The sequence below is a fragment of the Salmo salar genome, chromosome ssa09 (assembly GCF_905237065.1).
Source record: "Salmo salar chromosome ssa09, Ssal_v3.1, whole genome shotgun sequence".
Classification (NCBI taxonomy): domain Eukaryota; kingdom Metazoa; phylum Chordata; class Actinopteri; order Salmoniformes; family Salmonidae; genus Salmo; species Salmo salar.
The window spans coordinates 59,778,765-59,796,472 of NC_059450.1; the positions used below are offsets into that span (position 1 = coordinate 59,778,765).

Sequence of the window (17,708 nt, forward strand, 5' to 3'; positions counted from 1 at the left end):
CAGCCATTGTTGGTGTATGAGTGACTAGTTTCCATGCCTCACACTATTCTATATTATATCATTTTTTTATCATTACATTCTTGAAGTGATTTTGACTTTTGGTTTGGCAGTAGGTTCTATCAGGATCGCGGTAAAAACGGTGTTATTTTGATATCAACCAACGAACAGAGTGAGTGGGCCATAGTTAGCCTAGTCACAACTGTTGCTACATAATGGAGTAACAAACACAAAACAACCCATAATGATAGGCTCTGAATGACAGAATAATGTTGATCTATTTGTGCTCGCTGCTTATATTACATAGTATGCAATTTGAGCCCAATGTACACTATGTCCAGCTAGCTACTCTTTGTCATACTCTTTGCCAGTCTATTTCAAGACGTTAGCCTATAGCCTATTTCATATGGGCTAAAAGTACATTAAGTCTACAAACAAAGCATAAATAATGAAAACATATGAAGGAAATGACTCAATATGGTGCAGGCGAATGCATAGGCCTACTTAGCTATGTGACAGAGTGGCACTTTGCCACAGGCGTTCAGCTGGCATTATGTTAGGCAAATAAGACTATGCCCATGGCTGTCTTGGAGCATTACCACACTACGGGCACCACAGTCACTACAGTGACATGACTGTGTGTGACAGGCACAGATACGCACCAGGGAAACTGCGTCATACATCCAGCCCACTCACATTTTCACGTCCTGTTACAGTAACAGTAAGGCTGAGCTCTAGACACAGATATGCTTACATGTATTGGGTTGATAAGCAAGTGATGGGTGTTTTGATTGCATCCCACTCACAAGGAGTGTTATCTGAATGTGAAAAGCAACCAATTGAAATGGACAGGATGTCATGCTCGTTTCACTGTGTACCATAGCGGGAATTTGATGTACAGTACTCAGGAAGTATATCGCAATTTCAGACCCACAATGCAATGGGGCCGTGTTCAGTCGGGGGGGAAAAAACAAATAGTGACAGACAATGACACATACTCCTGCTCCATATGTATGGATGAGTCATAGGCTCATATTTGTAGCTTAATGTATACATTTTCACTAAACAGTGTGTTATGAATATTGTTAGTACACTTTTAGTAAAGAGTACATAGCGTGGGACATTCAGACGTAGCCATGTTGTCCTGAGAGGACCCAGTAGAGCTAAGGAGGGAGATCATTGTGGTTAGAAATGACCACAGATGATGCCCATTGCTGATGCCATCTGCGACAAGCTTACCAATCCCTGCCCCATCATCCCACTACTGCCTTTCACATCCACAAAAATATAGGTAGAAACATATTAATATCATAATGGGCATTTCAGACACCGTGCCTTGTAGTACACTGCAGAAACATGACATAGGCCTTCTATGGTGTAACGTATCACGTGTGACGGTTCACCTAAGCTTCCATAGTATGTTGTATTTCAATGGCTAGGGTCTACTAAAAATGTAACACTTTCTCCTTTCATGTGTTAAACAAAAAAATCCATCATGTCCATGAAAACAATGTATTTTAGTACTAGATATACTCAATACTGGGATTGAAAGGAGCTGCGTCTCTCAGCGAAGCACCTGCAGCACAGTGGAAATATGAGTTGCTAAAACCGCAAAAACGCTGCAGTTGCCTCCAAACTCTGTCTCAGTTCACCGTTTATATCAAATGAGCGCATGCAGACATACAATGCCTTCAGAAAGTATTCACACCCCTCTAAAAACATAATTTGACATTATGTGGTATTGTGTGTAGGTCAGTGACACAAAATTTACATTTTTTACATTTTAGTCATTTAGCAGACGCTCTTATCCAGAGCGACTTACAGTAGTGAATGCATCCATTTCATGCATTTTTTTTTTGCACTGGCCGCCCGTGGGAATCGACCCCACAACTCTGGCGTATGCACACACCATGCTGGCGTTGCAAACACCATGCTCTACCAACTGAGCCACAGCCACAGGGAAAATCTCAATTGAATCCATTTTAAATTCAGGCTGTAACACAACAAAATGTGGAAAAAGTCAAGGGGTGTGAATACTTTCTGAATGCACTGTATGTAGAGCAAAATTAGGGAAATTAAAATACATCGGCGACATTGCCTGCCGGTGTGTGTGTGTGTGTCTCCCTGGCAACTGTTACCTAGCCTTAACTAATTCCTGTTTCTCGCCGAATTGCTGTGTCCAGTCCACGGAGTCAATATTACACCTGTCATAGCTACTTCTGGGAGAGGGGATATCAAACATACTTTGAGAATTGTGCCGTTAATGAGAAAACCTTCTATTTGTCACTGAGCACGTTCCAACCAGGATTCGCATGGCTGTAGTTAGCATAATCCCCCTAGCCTAGTCTCACACCAACAGATTCGGAATGACAGTAGAAACTACATAAGAAGACCTAATTCACATCTTGTCTTAAGTTTTTAGTGACATGTGTTACAGAACAGTTCTATTAAAATAAATCCAATGGTTTGAAGTGACAGCAAATGGAGGGACCTATAGGATGACAGAAATTTGACAACATGAATGAGACATTTACTATACAGGTTCTATTGCTGTGTGATTATGTGTGGATGATGTGCATGGCCATATGTGTCAGATAGCACAATGGTTGCATAAGTGGGTGGAAGTGACAGACAAGTTGACAAATGTTGCTAGATTGCTAATAACAGCTCTTACAGGTTGGCGGGTAGTGGAGAAAAGGTGTTATTAACAACAGAATGGTAACATATGCAGTTCAGCTGTGTGATGTAGGCTACTCCCATAAATCATGACAAAATGATGGATGTTATGGGCATAAGCATTATCGTCTCTTACAGTTATCATGGCACCTGTTTGTGATGGCGTAACCAAGAGAAAATACTGTGCCATAGACATGATGGTTTACTCTAATGTGCTAGGGATAACACCCTCTAACCACCTCTGCCAGTGTAAGAAGTGTTTCCCCTATCATTACTAGGGTGCGGTGAGCTCCATCCCAACCACTGCGTAAAATTGCCTGTTTCCGAATGCCTACATTTAAGTCAGAATATCTTTAATAATAAGAAGAAGTATTGAAAAGTCAGAATAAAATTTGCCGGCTCTGGGAGGTCATGGATCTTTACACACGCTAATAGCCTCTAACACCTTGTCTATTGTCCTCTTATCAAGATTTCAAGACTAAAGGCTGGTTTATCCCACGGGTGTGTTCGTACATTCAATCTGGAATGCCAGAGTGCGTTGTCAGAATGTCACTTCGTGAATTCAGAGCGTTTTGCTCTCGGAGAGTTCAGAGCACACACTGGATGCTCTGGCCGAGGAGTAGGGTTGATCCTAGCGTTCTGATCTAACAACAGCAGTCCCAAGCTATCAGGCTAACGTTGGCTAGCTTGCTAGCTACTTCCAGACACAAATGAGAGAACACCTCACTCTGACCATTTTACTCACCCTAGCAGAGCTGGTTAGGCTGTTTTTATGTTATCCAGAGCATGAACGTAACTGTGCTTCTGGCAACAATTTCATTTAGATTTTCCGCGGATGTCCGGATCGGGGCCTGTCAGTTCCATCCCCCAGCACCTCCGCTCCGACGCCCATGGAGCTGGGAGGTGCTGCACGTAGGGCGACTGGAGGAGGGGCCATTCCCTGCACCATCTGTGGCCGCAGAGGGCACACTGCTGGTTCGTGCTGGGGGGGTTCCTCAGGGAGTCGAGGCAGCAGGCAGGGCACTATCGTGTCACCCCCAGGTGAGTCGACACCAGGCTCACCCAGAGCCCCCTGTTGCACACATGTATGTGTTTATTGAATTTCCTGGGTTTTCCCCGCATTCCCAGCATAAGGCGCTCGTAGATTCAGGCGCAGCTGGGAATTTTATTGACTGTTCTTTTTCCCATAGTTTAGGGATCCCCCTTGTTCCTGTGGATATGCCCTTCCCTGTGCACACCCTAGATAGTTGACCATTAGGGTCAGGGCTGATTAGGGAGGCCACCGCTCCACTTGACATGGTTACGCAGGAGGGTCACAAGGAGAGAATCAGTCTCTTCCTTATTGATTCTCCTGCGTTTCCTGTGGTGCGGGGCCTACCCTGGTTGGCCTGTCATGACCCCACTATTTCGTGGCAACAGAGTGCTCTCATGGGGTGGTCACGAAAGTCCTCGGGGAGGTGTGTAGGGGTTTCCATCGGTGCGACTATGGTGGAAAGTCCAGACCAGGTCTCCACCGTGCGCATCCCCTCAGAATATGTTGATTTGGCTCTCGCCTTCTGTAAGAAGGCGGCGACTCAATTACCACCCCATTGACGGGGGGATTGTGCGATAAATCTCCTGGTAGACGTAGCACTTCCCAGGAGTCACGTGTATCCTCTGTCACAGGAGGAGATGGCGGCTATGGAAACATATGTCTCCGAATCCCTGGGGCAGGGATACATTCAGCCCTCCACTTCACCTGCTTCCTCGAGTTTATTTTTTGTGAGGAAGAAGGATGGAGGTCTGCGCCCGTGTATTGACTATCGGGGTATCAATCAGATCACTGTGAGGTACAGTTACCCGCTGCCTCTCATCGCCAGTGCGATCGAGTCAATGCACGGGGCGCACTTCTTCACAAAATTGGATCTTAGGAGCGCTTACAACCTGGTGCGTATCCGGGTGGGGGACGAGTGGAATACGGCATTTAGTACCAGGGCACTATGAGTACCTAGACATGCCATACGGGTTGATGAATGCTCCATCAGTCTTCCAGTCCTTTGTTGACGAGATTTTTCGGGACCTGCACGGGCAGGGTGTAGTGGTGTATATCGACGACATTCTGATATACTCCGCTACACGCGCCAAGCATGTGTCCCTGGTGCACAGGGTGCTTGGTAGACTGTTGGATCATGACCTGTATGTCAAGGCTGAGAAATGTCTGTTCTTCCAACAGTCCGTCTCCTTCCTAGGGTACCGCATTTCCACTTCAGGGGTGGAGATGGACAGTGACCGCATTTCTCAGCCATGCGTAATTGGCCGACTCCCACCATGGTAAAGGAAGTGCAGCGGTTTCTAGGGTTTGCCAACTACTACCGGAGGTTTATCCGGGGTTTTGGTCAGGTAGCGGCTCCCATTACCTCACTGCTGAAGATGGGGACCGGTGCGACTGCAGTGGTCGGCTGAGGCGGACAGGGCTTTTGGTCACCTGAAGGCTCTGTTTACCTCAGCTCCCGTGCTGGCTCATTCGGATCCCTCTTTGGCATCCATAGTGGAGGTGGACGCGTCTGAGGCTGGGATAGGAGCTGTGCTCTCTCGGCGCTTGGGCACACCACCAAAGCTCCGCCCCTGTGCTTTCTTTTCGAAGAAGCTCAGCCCTGCGGAGCGAAACTATGATGTGGGGGACCGGGAGCTGTTGGCTGTTGTCAAGGCTCTGAAGGCGTGGAGACATTGACTTGAGGGGGATAAACACCCTTTTCTCATCTGGACTGACCACCGCAATCTAGAGTACATCTGGGCGGCAAGGAGACTGAACCCTCGCCAGGCAAGGTGGGCCATGTTCTTTACCCATTTTGTTTTCACTCTGTTCTACAGACCAGGTTCCCAGAATGCTAAGGCAGACGCTCTGTCCCGGATGTATGACACAGAGGAGCGGTCCATGGATCACACTCCCATACTTCTGGCCTCTTGCTTGGTGGCACCGGTGGTATGGGAGTTGGACGCAGACATCGAGTGGGCATTACGCACAGAGCCCGCTCCCCCTCAGTGTCCAGCTGGGCGTCTGTACGTTCCGTCTGCTGTCCGCGACCGTTTGATCTATTGGGCCCACACGTCACCCTCCTCTGGTCATCCTGGCATCGGTCAGACGGTGTGTTGCCTTAGTGGGAAGTACTGGTGGTCCACCTTGGCCAAGGACATGAGGGTTTATGTTTCCTCCTGCTCGGTGTGCACCCAGTGCAAGGCTCCCAGGCACCTGCCCAGAGGGAAGTTACAACCCCTACCTGTTCCACAACGGCCGTGGTCGCACCTGTCGGTGGACCTCCTGACGGATCTTCCTCCCTCACAGGGCAACACCACGATCCTGGTCGTTGTGGATCGGTTTTCTAAGTCCTGCCGTCTCCTCCCTTTGCCCGGTCTCCCTACGGCCCTACAGACTGCGGAGGCCCTGTTCACTCACGTCTTCCGGCACTACGGGGTGCCTGAGAACATAGTCTCTGATCAGGGTCCCCAGTTCACGTCCAGAGTACGGAGAACGTTCATGAAACGTCTGGGGGTCTCGGTCAGCCTCACCTCAGGTTTTCACCCCGAGAGTAAAGGGCAGGTGGAGAGAGTAAATCAGGATGTGGGTATGTTTCTGCGGTCATATTGCCAGGACCGGCCAGGGGAGTGGGCGGCGTTCATCCCCTGGGCAGAGATGGCCCAAAACTCACTCCGCCACTCCTCCACTAACCTCTCCCCCTTCCAGTGCGTACTGGGGTATCAGCCGGTTCTGGCACCTTGGCATCAGAGCCAGATCGAAGCTCCTACGGTGGACAAATGGTTTAAGCGCTCGGAGGAGACCTGGGACGCTGCTCATGTGCACCTGCAATGAGCCGTGAGGCGGCAGAAGACGAGCGCCGACTGCCACCGCAGTGAGGCCCCGGTGTTCGCACCGGGGGACCGGGTCTGGCTCTCGACCCGAAACCTGCCCCTCCGCCTGCCCTGCCGGAAGCTGGGTCAGCGGTTTGTGGGACCTTTCAAAGTCCTGAGGAGACTGAACGAGGTATGCTACAGGTTACAGCTTCCCCCAGATTACCGTATTAATCCCACACCAGCTACACATTGGCCGATTACAGGATTAGTTTCAGACCAATTTCTGTAATAGCCCTTGGTAAATGTTGGGTGTTTTAAGAAGGACTGGCCTTACCTGTCTTCCCTGACAATTTAAGGAGCCTTTTTTACTTGGCCCCAGTCTTAGTGCATCGTCTATAGTTTGGAAAGGGATCAACTCTTACAAGAGCAACAAGTACATTTTTGGATTCAATAAGTAGCTGTTGGTATTGTCTTGCTAGGGCAATTGAATTTAAGTGCTGTCTTTTACCTAGTAGTCTATAAACTGTCTGATTGCTCAGTACTTGTGACTGTCGTTGTCAACTTGGATTAGTTATAGGCCTACTTGTGTAACAGTCTTGCTAATTTGTAGGCGTGTTGTATTGTAGGGAGTGTTATCTTCAGCTCTGCCAGGCAATCAGCATTCAGTGCTGGGAGGTGTGTCTTCACCTCTGCTAGGCATTTAGTGCTAGTACTAAAAGCGGCGGTATTATTAAGTGGCGGTGTTGTTGCCGAAACAAAGACATTCTGCCGAGTTGTTTGAGGAAGACTCCCACCATACTCTCACTTGAGTATCTTACCTAGTCATCTGACTATGTGTTCTGTCATAGTCTGAGAGCATCTGGTGGTCGGGGTGGTGGCACAGAGCTAGGGCTGGGCGATATGGCCAAAATATTATATCACGGTATTTAAAAAATATTGGACGGTATGACAGTATTTGACTTATTATTAGTTTTTGAATACTAAAAGTTCTACATTTGCTATATGAGTATTGAGTGATCCTTTGGTGGCAACATATACATTCTAAGTGATTTCAATGAGTCTTTCTCCATTCTGATTGTTATATTTGTTTTATACTGTTCAATTCAACTTCATCCAAAACAGATTTCAGCACTTTTATAATTTCTGCATTTCCTGCACTCAATTGCAGTGGTGGAAAAAGTACCCAATTGTCCTACTTGAGTAAAAGTAAAGACACGTTAATAGAAAATGACTCAAGTAAAAGTGAAAGCCACCCAGTAAAATACTACTTGAGTAAAAGTCTAAAAGTCTCTTTCCAGATTAAATCCTGCCACTAGTGATGCCCATCCACCCAACAACCTGCCCACTCGATCCCATCCCCTCCTCCAGACCACTCTCCTCTGTGTCACAGACACTCTATGCTCTTACCAAAGCTGACTCTCTCCTCTGTTCTCATTGACACTCAACTACTCTTCTCCTTCCCCCTTCTGACACTGAGGTGGCGACAAGCATCTCTGCGTGACTGGCAGACATCTCGGCTTGGATGTCGGCCCACCACCTCAAGCTCCACCTAACATCATCTTCAAGACCCTGGTGCTTACCTACAGAGCAGCAAGGGGAACTGCACCTCCTTACCTTCAGGCTATGCTCAAACCCTACATCCCAACCAGAGCACTTCATTCCACCACCTCTGGTCTCTTGGCCCTCCGACCCCTGCGGGAAGGCAGCTCCCACTCAGCCCAGTCAAAACTCTTCTCTGTCCTGGCTGGGCGATATGGCCAAAATATCATAAATGTGACTTATGACGTATCTTATGTTTTTTAATAATAAAAGTTGTAAATTTGCTTTGAGTAGTGCGTGACCCTACGGTGGCAACACATGCATTTCAATGGGTCTTGGGTCAATGGGTCTTTCTCCATTCTGATTGTTTTATACTGTTCAATTAAACTTCAAACTAAAATAATTTCCTGCATTTCCATCAATTTCTGCATTTCCTGCACTCATTTGAGATCATTTACACACTGCCACGTAGGGCTGCACGATATGAACAAAAAACATGGCCCTATTTTTTTAGCAAACGTTGCAAATGCAATTTGACTTGCGATTTAGATCAATACACTTCGGTGAACTGTTGGAATCATGGAAATAGAATATTTATTCATAGTTAGAATATAAATAATAGTGGGCACTTTGAAGAATACAGTGTTTGACATGACAATGAATGAAAATCCCAGGGAGTTACTGTGACAGGGTAGGAACCAAGTCATGGCCAGTTTTTCCTAGGGGACCCTATAATCTTTGGCTACATTAAATGTTTCTTCATGTAGCGAACATATTCATGCTTTTCTTATTCCTCTTTGATTTAGCAGATACTGTTGAACGATCAACATGGTGATTTAAGCCTCTACCAGTACTGGTATCAGGCTGTATTAGCTAGCTACGTTCGCTCTGACTCAGTACATGTATTAGCTAGCTAGCCAGCTAACTAGCGATTAGCATTAGTGGGTAACACAGTTTAGCTAAAACTTGCTAAGAAAAGACAAACTAGCTGATTTCAGATGTAAGAAACAAACTAATAGTTATAGAATGCTTGTGGATTTATATTAAGAAGTGTAAACAACATCGTCATCAACATTGTTGCATGTGCTGCATTGGCCATGCAGACTGAACGCAAGTGTCTTGTGGTCAAGCAACAACAACATGCGCTCCTTGAGTGATAGGGGATGGGGCTAGGTATGTGTGGAAAGCAGCATGGAGAGAGGAAAGGGAAAGGGGGATACCTAGTCAGTTGTACAACTGAAATGTATCTTCCGCATTTAACCCAACCCCTCTGAGTCAGAGAGGTGCGGGAGGCTGCTTTAATCGGTATGACTCAAGTAGCAGTGTAAACTATAAAAATGGACGTTACACATGGCATATCACATTTAACAAACCAACCATTCAAATAAAACCCAAACCGGTCCATGCATCAATACCGGTATATAGTAAAACACAGTGTACCATCTTTTGAAAACTTCTGAAACCCTACCTCTTTGAAGAATATCTTAAATAACTTTTACCTTGCCCATGACCCCCCACTTGTCATTTCCTACTAGCGCTGACTTTGCTGATAAAAAATGTGTTGGGGGAAAATGTACATGATACGATTGTGATGTGTTGTTGTCTCGCCTAGCTATCTTAAGATTAATGCACTAATTGTAAGTCGCTCTGCATAAGAGCGTCTTCGAAATTACTAAAATATTAAAATGTATATGATGCAAATATGAAGTATTTGGCCAAATACTTTTCACAAACTCTTCACACCTGCTTCTCAACTTTTTGCACCAACTCCAACTCATCCACCATTACATACTGTATACACACACACACAGAACATTACCCTCTTGTTTTCACAACCCTTTATAACTTTTTTTTATATAAATGTCTTGACATTGTGTATTTTTACTATGAATGTGTGTTGATTGCACTGTTAGAGCTGGCCATTTTTTTGTTTTGTTATTTCATTACTTATTTTTTGGCAGGGGGTTTGGGAATATTTTTATGTTTATTTATGCGTAATGTTGTACACTTAACATATTTTTTACTTCATTAGATGTTGTATTTTATAATTTGCTTGACTTTTGAACACGTGTTCTTTTTGGGGTTGGGGGGCAATGCAGTGCAAATGTATATGAATTGTTTATTTAACTGATTTGTCATAAGCGTCGTTGTAGGGAGCGGACCAAACTGCAGCAGGTATAGTGAACATCTTCTTTTTATTAGAAGGAAAAAACAAAAATACATTTACACTAAACAAACGATGAAAACCAGTTCCGTAAGGTGTTCAGACTATACAGGGAAACAACCACCCACAAACACAAGAGAAAATAAACCCACTTAAATATGGCCTCCAATTAGAAGCAACAACAACCAGCTGCCTCTAATTGGAGGTCGTTCCCAAAACTAACATAGATATAGAAAAACTAGAAAACCCACATAGAAATAGAAAACATAGAACATAAACCGAAACACACTAAACAAACACCCCCTGCCACGCCCTGACCACACTACAATAACAAACAACCCCTTTTACTGGTCAGGACGTGACATGATTTCATTACTTCTTTTTTGGGCGATGGTGAGGTGTGAGTGTCAAGATAACGTAATGGCATGTATCAGGCTGGACACATTGGCAGTCAGGATCTCTAGTATCCACCGAGTGCTGTTAACATCCCATGGTTCCTCTTATCCCACTGTCGGTGGAAAAATTAGCTTTTGAGTGTTCAGAGGTAAAACACTTAAGTTCTTCCGACTGGCATGGCAGTGGCTTGATTCTTCAGAGGTGTAAGGATAATTAGAAGTCTGAATTAGGGATTTTGGTGCAGTGCACCTACCTGTAGTTCTGTTGCCTCCCACCTGAACTAATTATTTGGCCTCTATTGGTTTCAAATGGGATATTTTGGGAGTGTACAGCCCTGATTGTTGATTTGGGGGCCGTGGTGCACCAATAAATGAATCTAGGGGAACAGGTATATCATACATTTTATATGAATGCATTAAGAAATCATAAATCAAGATTCATTTTCTTTGAAAATTGTCCACTGCCACACTATGTATGATGATTTATGGCAGTCATAACAGTGTTATGGGGAAGCATTAGGGGCTGGTACAGCCTGTCCCTTCCAATCAAAATAGGCCTGACAAGATCACTGGATTATCATGCTAAATCTCTATGTGTGCGTTTGAATGTCCCAATTAATTGTCAGACATGTGACTGTACAGCTGAGGCTATCTGGTTTCAATTCAGCATAGGATTAATTTGAAATAATAATGAAACCCCCTACAGTAATATGGATGGATGTCTAAAATATATTGCCTAATAATAATAATAATTGTCTAATAATGTTCATATAATTCATTTTGGTGTTAATTTTTTTTTTTGCATTCATGGAACATTTTTAAGGCACTGTCCAGAAGAATTCCTATAGCCAGTTTATACAATACAAACCCCACTATCTCTAACATGGGATTTCAACTTTACTTATAGATGTGTAATAGAACCCAATAATGACATCCAATGAACAAATTGAACATTCATTGTGTAAGTGAGTTTGAGCCATATATCAACTAATGCCTCTGACAACCCTTGAAACTAAAAGCACAGCGACATATGGCATTCCAGATTATGGGATTACCTAGTTAAATCTGTGACACAGGGAGGCACTCCTCATCTCCAGATTTACTAATTGATTATGAACACTGAGATGGGCTAGTCTTGTCTACCAACCCCTCAATTCAAGTGACCACACAATACTTACTTTAAAAGACACCTTATTTGAGTATATGGAAAGTTCGGCCTAATTGCATTCATTTGGACCAACGGTCCACCGTCCAACACATTCCATCCCCATTGGGCCTTGGCATTTTCTCGTGAATTGTGTGCCCAGACTAGTGACCAGTGACCACATGATGCACGTCAGTAAGGGGTCGGTTTAATTGTAATTATGTTGACACAGGCAGGCAGCACACTGTAGGCAAAATACTCTCTTCAAGTACACTGTCGGCTGTGGACACATACATGTGCATGGGTGAATTTAAAGCACAACAACAATGTAGAAATCTGATGCAAATAAACACAAGTTTACGCATTGGATGGGCGTTTTGCATAAACCTGTGACATATCCACAGCTGCCAAATAAAGGTAAAGTGTTTCCTGCGATGATTTGAAAATCTCTGCACGCAAGTGTCATACAGAATAACTTATCTTGCCACTGGCAAACTTTGTAAACGACAACGACGATGTTGACTCTAAACGAGGACGAAGTGCTTCACTGTACGGCACTTATAACGAGTTGAAGCGAGATAGCTAGTTACCTACGGTGTATTCTTATGAAATGTTATTGGACAGCTCAATGGCCATCAAAACAACATTGCACTAACGATGACTTACCTTCCGGGAACGGGTTGGGCTGCACGACGTATAGAAAAGCGTGCACCATGTGGAACAGTAACCCTATTACTCCAGGTTCGTAATAGGCGAGGGTTTGGTAAACTCCCTGAGGCACATAGCCAAAATCCAACTTTCCCGACGGTGGCAGACTTCGGCGCTCTGGCTCCGTTTCTTCTTGCTGGAGTTCACCAGACGTTAATAGTCCCAAAAAGAGGAGAAGAAGACCGGTTTTCCACATCGTCCCAAGACACTGTCAGCTCAATGTACGGGGTTAAAATAGGCTACAACAAGGGAGATGGTACAAAAATGTCGCTAGGTCCGTATCTCTACTAAAATGTGGAAATAAAAGGGAAGGGTTGAGCAGTGGGACTGCAGGTTTTAAGTCCTTCTGTCCGGGGAAGGATTCGTGATTATCATCGTTCCCACGGTCAGTGGCTCTTCATATGGACGCAAACCGGGTGTTTCTTTTCTCCGGTCCTCCAACCGCTCAGTTCCTCAGAGATGATATCAGACCGACTGTCAAATTGGCTGGAGCATCTGTGCAGTGTTCTAGAGGAACAGGAAAGGTTGGATGGCTGCGCGAGAGAATGCGTGCGCATTCACTCTACTGGCTGTGGGAGGCTCGGGCAGGGGCGGACTGGGACAATAATTCGGTCTTGGCATTTCATCCACACCAGCCCATATCAATGCGCATGCCGCCAAACCCAGTGACTGGCGAGTGATGGTCCTCCTCATCTTTTTTAACAAAGTCATGTTTAAAACAAATACAATATGTAAAAACACCACTGGGTTGTTCCACCTCAAAAAGCACAAGAAAGAGGATTTTGACACCCACCATCTCAGATTGTTCTGAAATTGTTTATGTTGTTAGTAGCAGATACAATTAGCATTCCTGAAATATTATTTTGTTGAAATATAATTGAATCTCTTAGAAATTAAACTAATTGATTGCACAAAAATTGGCAGTTTTAGTTGATATGATTCAGATAATATTAAATAAATGTAGTACCCATCACCCACGTAGGCTTGGGCGGGATCCAGATGTTTATATTGTTGTGAAAGGGCCTAGTCAATATTTCTTGTTGACTCCCCCAGTCCCCAGACAAGACTCTGGTAACACGGAAACAAGAAAAGATAAGAAGAAGTGGAAGAAGAGGCCCCAACCACAAGCATCTGCAGCCAGAGAGCGGCAGGACCAAGTCAAAGGAAGAAAAGAAATGACGGGTGTGGGTGGACTGTATGCAGATGTTCCTCTGCCGGAGGGCGGAGGTTCATCGTATATGGCGACACCCCTGTCAGATCTCGGCCCTGCGATGGAGTTGGTAGAGTTGCTTGATAGCACGTGGGCCATCAAGCAGATGAAACCACGGATTGTCGTCACCTACGAAGGAACCAATGTGTTACCAATGGCAAAATGCTATATTCATAAATGTAAAATCACTAATAAAAAAACACTCTTCCGTGTTTTCTATAAAGAATTCGAGCATTACATTAAGACCATTCTACATTCTTCTAAAAAGAAAGCTGTGAAAACAATCAATACCTGAGAACCTCTTAAGGATCTACGGGATTGGGGTCCCTATACCGGAACAGTTGTTACTAATGTGCGCTATTGTGACTAGAATGACATTGTAAGTAACAGCAAACTTTCCAGGACATAGACATGTTTTATAAGGGCAGAAAGCTTCAATTCTTGTTAATCTAACTGCACTGTCCAATTTACAGTAGCTATTACAGTGAAAAAATACCATGCTATTGTTTGAGGAGAGTACACAACAACAAAAAACTGGTTTGATACATTCACCTCTGAAAGAAAAATAATGTACTTTCATTCAGTAATCTTTCTCTGATTTGTCATCCAGAGGGTCCCAGAGATAACATGTAGAATAGTTTTGTTTGATAAAAAAAACAGTTTTGATTATCTAATATAGGAATTGGTATCCACAGTTTGAACACCTGCTGTCTTATATATATATATATATATATATATATATATATATATATATATATATACACAGTTGAAGTCGGAAGTTTACATACACCTTAGCCAAATACATTTAAACTCAGTATTTCACAATTCCTGACATTTAATCCTAGTAAAAAGTCCCTGTCTTAGGTCAGTTAGGATCACCACTTTATTTTAAGAACGTGAAATGTCAGAATAATAGTAGAGAGAATGACTTATTTCAGGTTTAATTTCTTTCATCACATTCCCAGTGGGTCAGAAGTTTACATACACTCAATTAGTATTTGGTAGCATTGCCTTTAAATTGTTTAACTTGGGTCAAACGTTTCGGGTAGCCTTCCACAAGCTTCCCACAATAAGTTGGGTGATTTTTGGCCCATTCCTCCTGACAGAGCTGGTGTAAATGAGTCAAGTTTGTAGGCCTCGTGCTCGCACATGCTTATTCAGTTCTGCCCACACATTTTCCATAGGATTGAGGTCAGGGCTTTGTGATGGTCACTCCAATACCTTGACTTTGTTGTCCTTAAGCCATTTTACCACAACTTTGGAAGTATGCTTGGGGTCATTGTCCATTTGGAAGACCCATTTGCAACCAAGCTTTAACTTTCTGACTGATGTCTTGAGATGTTGCTTCAATATATCCACATAATTTTCCTTTCTCATGATGCCATCTATTTTGTGAAGTGCACCAGTCCCTCCTGCAGCAAAGCACCCCCACAACATGATTCTGCCACCATGGTGTTCTTCGGCTTGCAAGCCTCCCCCTTTTTCCTCCAAACATAACGATGGTCATTATGGCCAAACAGTTCTATTTTTGTTTCATCAGACCAGAGGACATTTCTCCAAAAAGTACGATCTTTGTCCCCATGTGCAGTTGTAAACCGTAGTCTGGCTTTTTTATGGCGGTTTTGGAGCAGTTGCTTCTTCCTTGCTGACCGGACTTTAAGGTTATGTCGATATAGGACTCATTTTACAGTGGATATAGATATTTTGTACTGGTTTCCTCCAGCATCTTCACAAGGTCGTTGTCTGTTGTTCTGGGATTGATTTGCACTTTTCGCACCAAAGTACGTTCATGTCTAGGAGACAGAACGCGTCTCCTTCCTGAGCGGTATGACGGCTGTGTGGTCCCATGGTGTTTATACTTGCGTGCTATTGTTTGTACAGATGAACGTGGTACCTTCATGCGTTTGGAAATTGCTCCCAAGGATGAACCAGACTTGTGGAGGTCTACAATTTTTTTTTTTAAGTCTTGGCTGATTTCTTTCGATTTTCCCGTGATGTCAAGCAAAGAGGCACTGCATTTGAAGGTAGGCCTTGAAATACATCCACAGGTACACCTCCAATTGACTCAAATTACGTCAATTATGTTATCAGAAGCTTCAAAAGCCATGACATCATTTTCTGGAATTTCCAAGCTGTTTAAAGGCACAGTCAACTTAGTGTATGTAAACTTCTGACCCACTGGAATTGTGATACAGTGAAATAATCTGTCTGTAAACAATTGTTGGAAAAATGACTTGTGTCATGCACAAAGTAGATGTCCTAATCGACTTGCCAAAAAATTATAGTTTGTTAACACGAAATTTGTTGAGTGGTTGAAAAACGAGTTTTAATGACTCCAACTTATGTGTATGTAAACTTCCGACTTCAACTGTATTTATATATTACATATATAATAAAAAATAAACAAAAATAGAACCGATGTGTTACCTGACTCTGTCTAAACATCACATGTAAAGGAGACAATGTGTTACCTGACTCTGTCTGAACATCACATGTAAAGGAGACAATGTGTTACCTGACTCTGTCTGAACATCACATGTAAAGGAGACAATGTGTTACCTGACTCTGTCTGAACATCACATGTAAAGGAGACAATGTGTTACCTGACTGTCTGAACATCACATGTAAAGGAGACAATGTGTTACCTGACTCTGTCTGAACATCACATGTAAAGGAGACAATGTGTTACCTGACTCTGTCTGAACATCACATGTAAAGGAGACAATGTGTTACCTGACTCTGTCTGAACATCACATGTAAAGGAGACAATGTGTTACCTGACTCTATGTAAAGGAGACAATGTGTTACCTGACTCTGTCTAAACATCACATGTAAAGGAGACGATGTGTTATGTAACAATGTGTTTGCTTAAATGTCATGTGTAAGGGGGAGGATTTATTGTGTGTCTGTAGTCAAAGGAGGCATTGGCTTGGGCAGTTAAGGGGCATAAAACCCCATGTAAAAGATAGGGAAAGCGGAGCGGAGATTCTGGGCAAGACAGATCAGGAGCTGAACGATGTATTAGAAGTTAGAAGACTTTTGGGGTAAGGTAAGAACAGAACTTGATTGTTATTGTTAGAAGCTTTTACATTATCATTGCTATATTTAAAAAACAATAAAATCCATCAGTTGTGAAACTGTGGAACCAAAAGAGAAGTGTTACTTGTTTTCATTAACTTTTCAATTATTTGTTGAATAAAGTGCTGAAGAAGAAGAGAAGCATTGTAACAACTACAGGCTCAGTGGGTTCACCTTAGGTGTCCGCGGCTAGACTATATTGTGGGCTCGAACCACAGGGGAGTTCAAGGGTAGTTGTGTAAAAGACACACAAAAGGAGCACTGTGTATTTATAGTTTGTCTTTACTCAGACGAAGTGTCGAACCCCTGATTTCAACTAAGAATTCCTTTCAAGATATTAGTCTTAGCTGAAACCCTATACCCGGGACTTAGCGAGTGTGACTCACCCGTGAGGGTGTTGTCCTGTCAACTAGAAAGGGAGGACCAGCCGCTAGCAGGAGTATATGAGACTATGCCGCTCTTATAAAAACAGTATAACCCCGTGGTTGAACATATCCTGCGCGAAAGGTGAAATACACTACACTGCCATGTGGACACTTGCTCATTGAACATCTCATTCCAAAATCATGAGCATTAATATGGAATTGGTCCTTTGCTGCTATAACAGCCTCCACTCTTCTGGGAAGGCTTCCCACTAGATGTTGGAACATTGCTGCGTGGACTTATTTCCATTCAGCCACAAGAGCATTAGTGAGGTCAGGAACTGATGTTGGACGATTAGGCCTGGCTCACAGTCGGCATTCAATTCATCCCAAAGGTGTTCGATGGGGTTGAGGTCAGGGCTCTGTGCAGGCCAGTCAAGTTCTTCCACACCAATATCAACAAACCATTTCTTTATGGAACTCGTTTTGTGCACAGGGGCATTGTCATGCTACAACAGGAAAGGACCTTCCCCAAACTGTTGCAACAAAGTTGGAAGCACAGAATTGTCTAGAATGTCATTGTATGCTGTAGCGTTCAGATTTCCCT

At 43.8% G+C, this 17,708-nt stretch overlaps 1 protein-coding gene across 18 annotated transcripts in view; it reads right to left on the bottom strand.

Annotated features, from left to right (window-relative positions):
* prom1a (prominin 1a) overlaps positions 1-12,985 on the bottom strand; it is a 123,295-nt gene extending 110,310 nt beyond the window's left edge. For 8 of the 18 annotated variants that reach the window (XM_045723858.1, XM_045723855.1, XM_045723854.1 and 5 more), the window contains exon 1: positions 12,410-12,985. In XM_045723858.1, coding sequence (XP_045579814.1) covers positions 12,410-12,647 — 238 coding nt within the window. In that variant the 5' untranslated portion in view covers positions 12,648-12,985. The remainder of the gene's footprint in view (positions 1-12,409) is intronic. The other 10 variants (XM_014211857.2, XM_045723853.1, XM_045723852.1 and 7 more) reach the window with 3 other exon arrangements.
* Between the last annotated feature and the right edge of the window lie 4,723 nt (positions 12,986-17,708).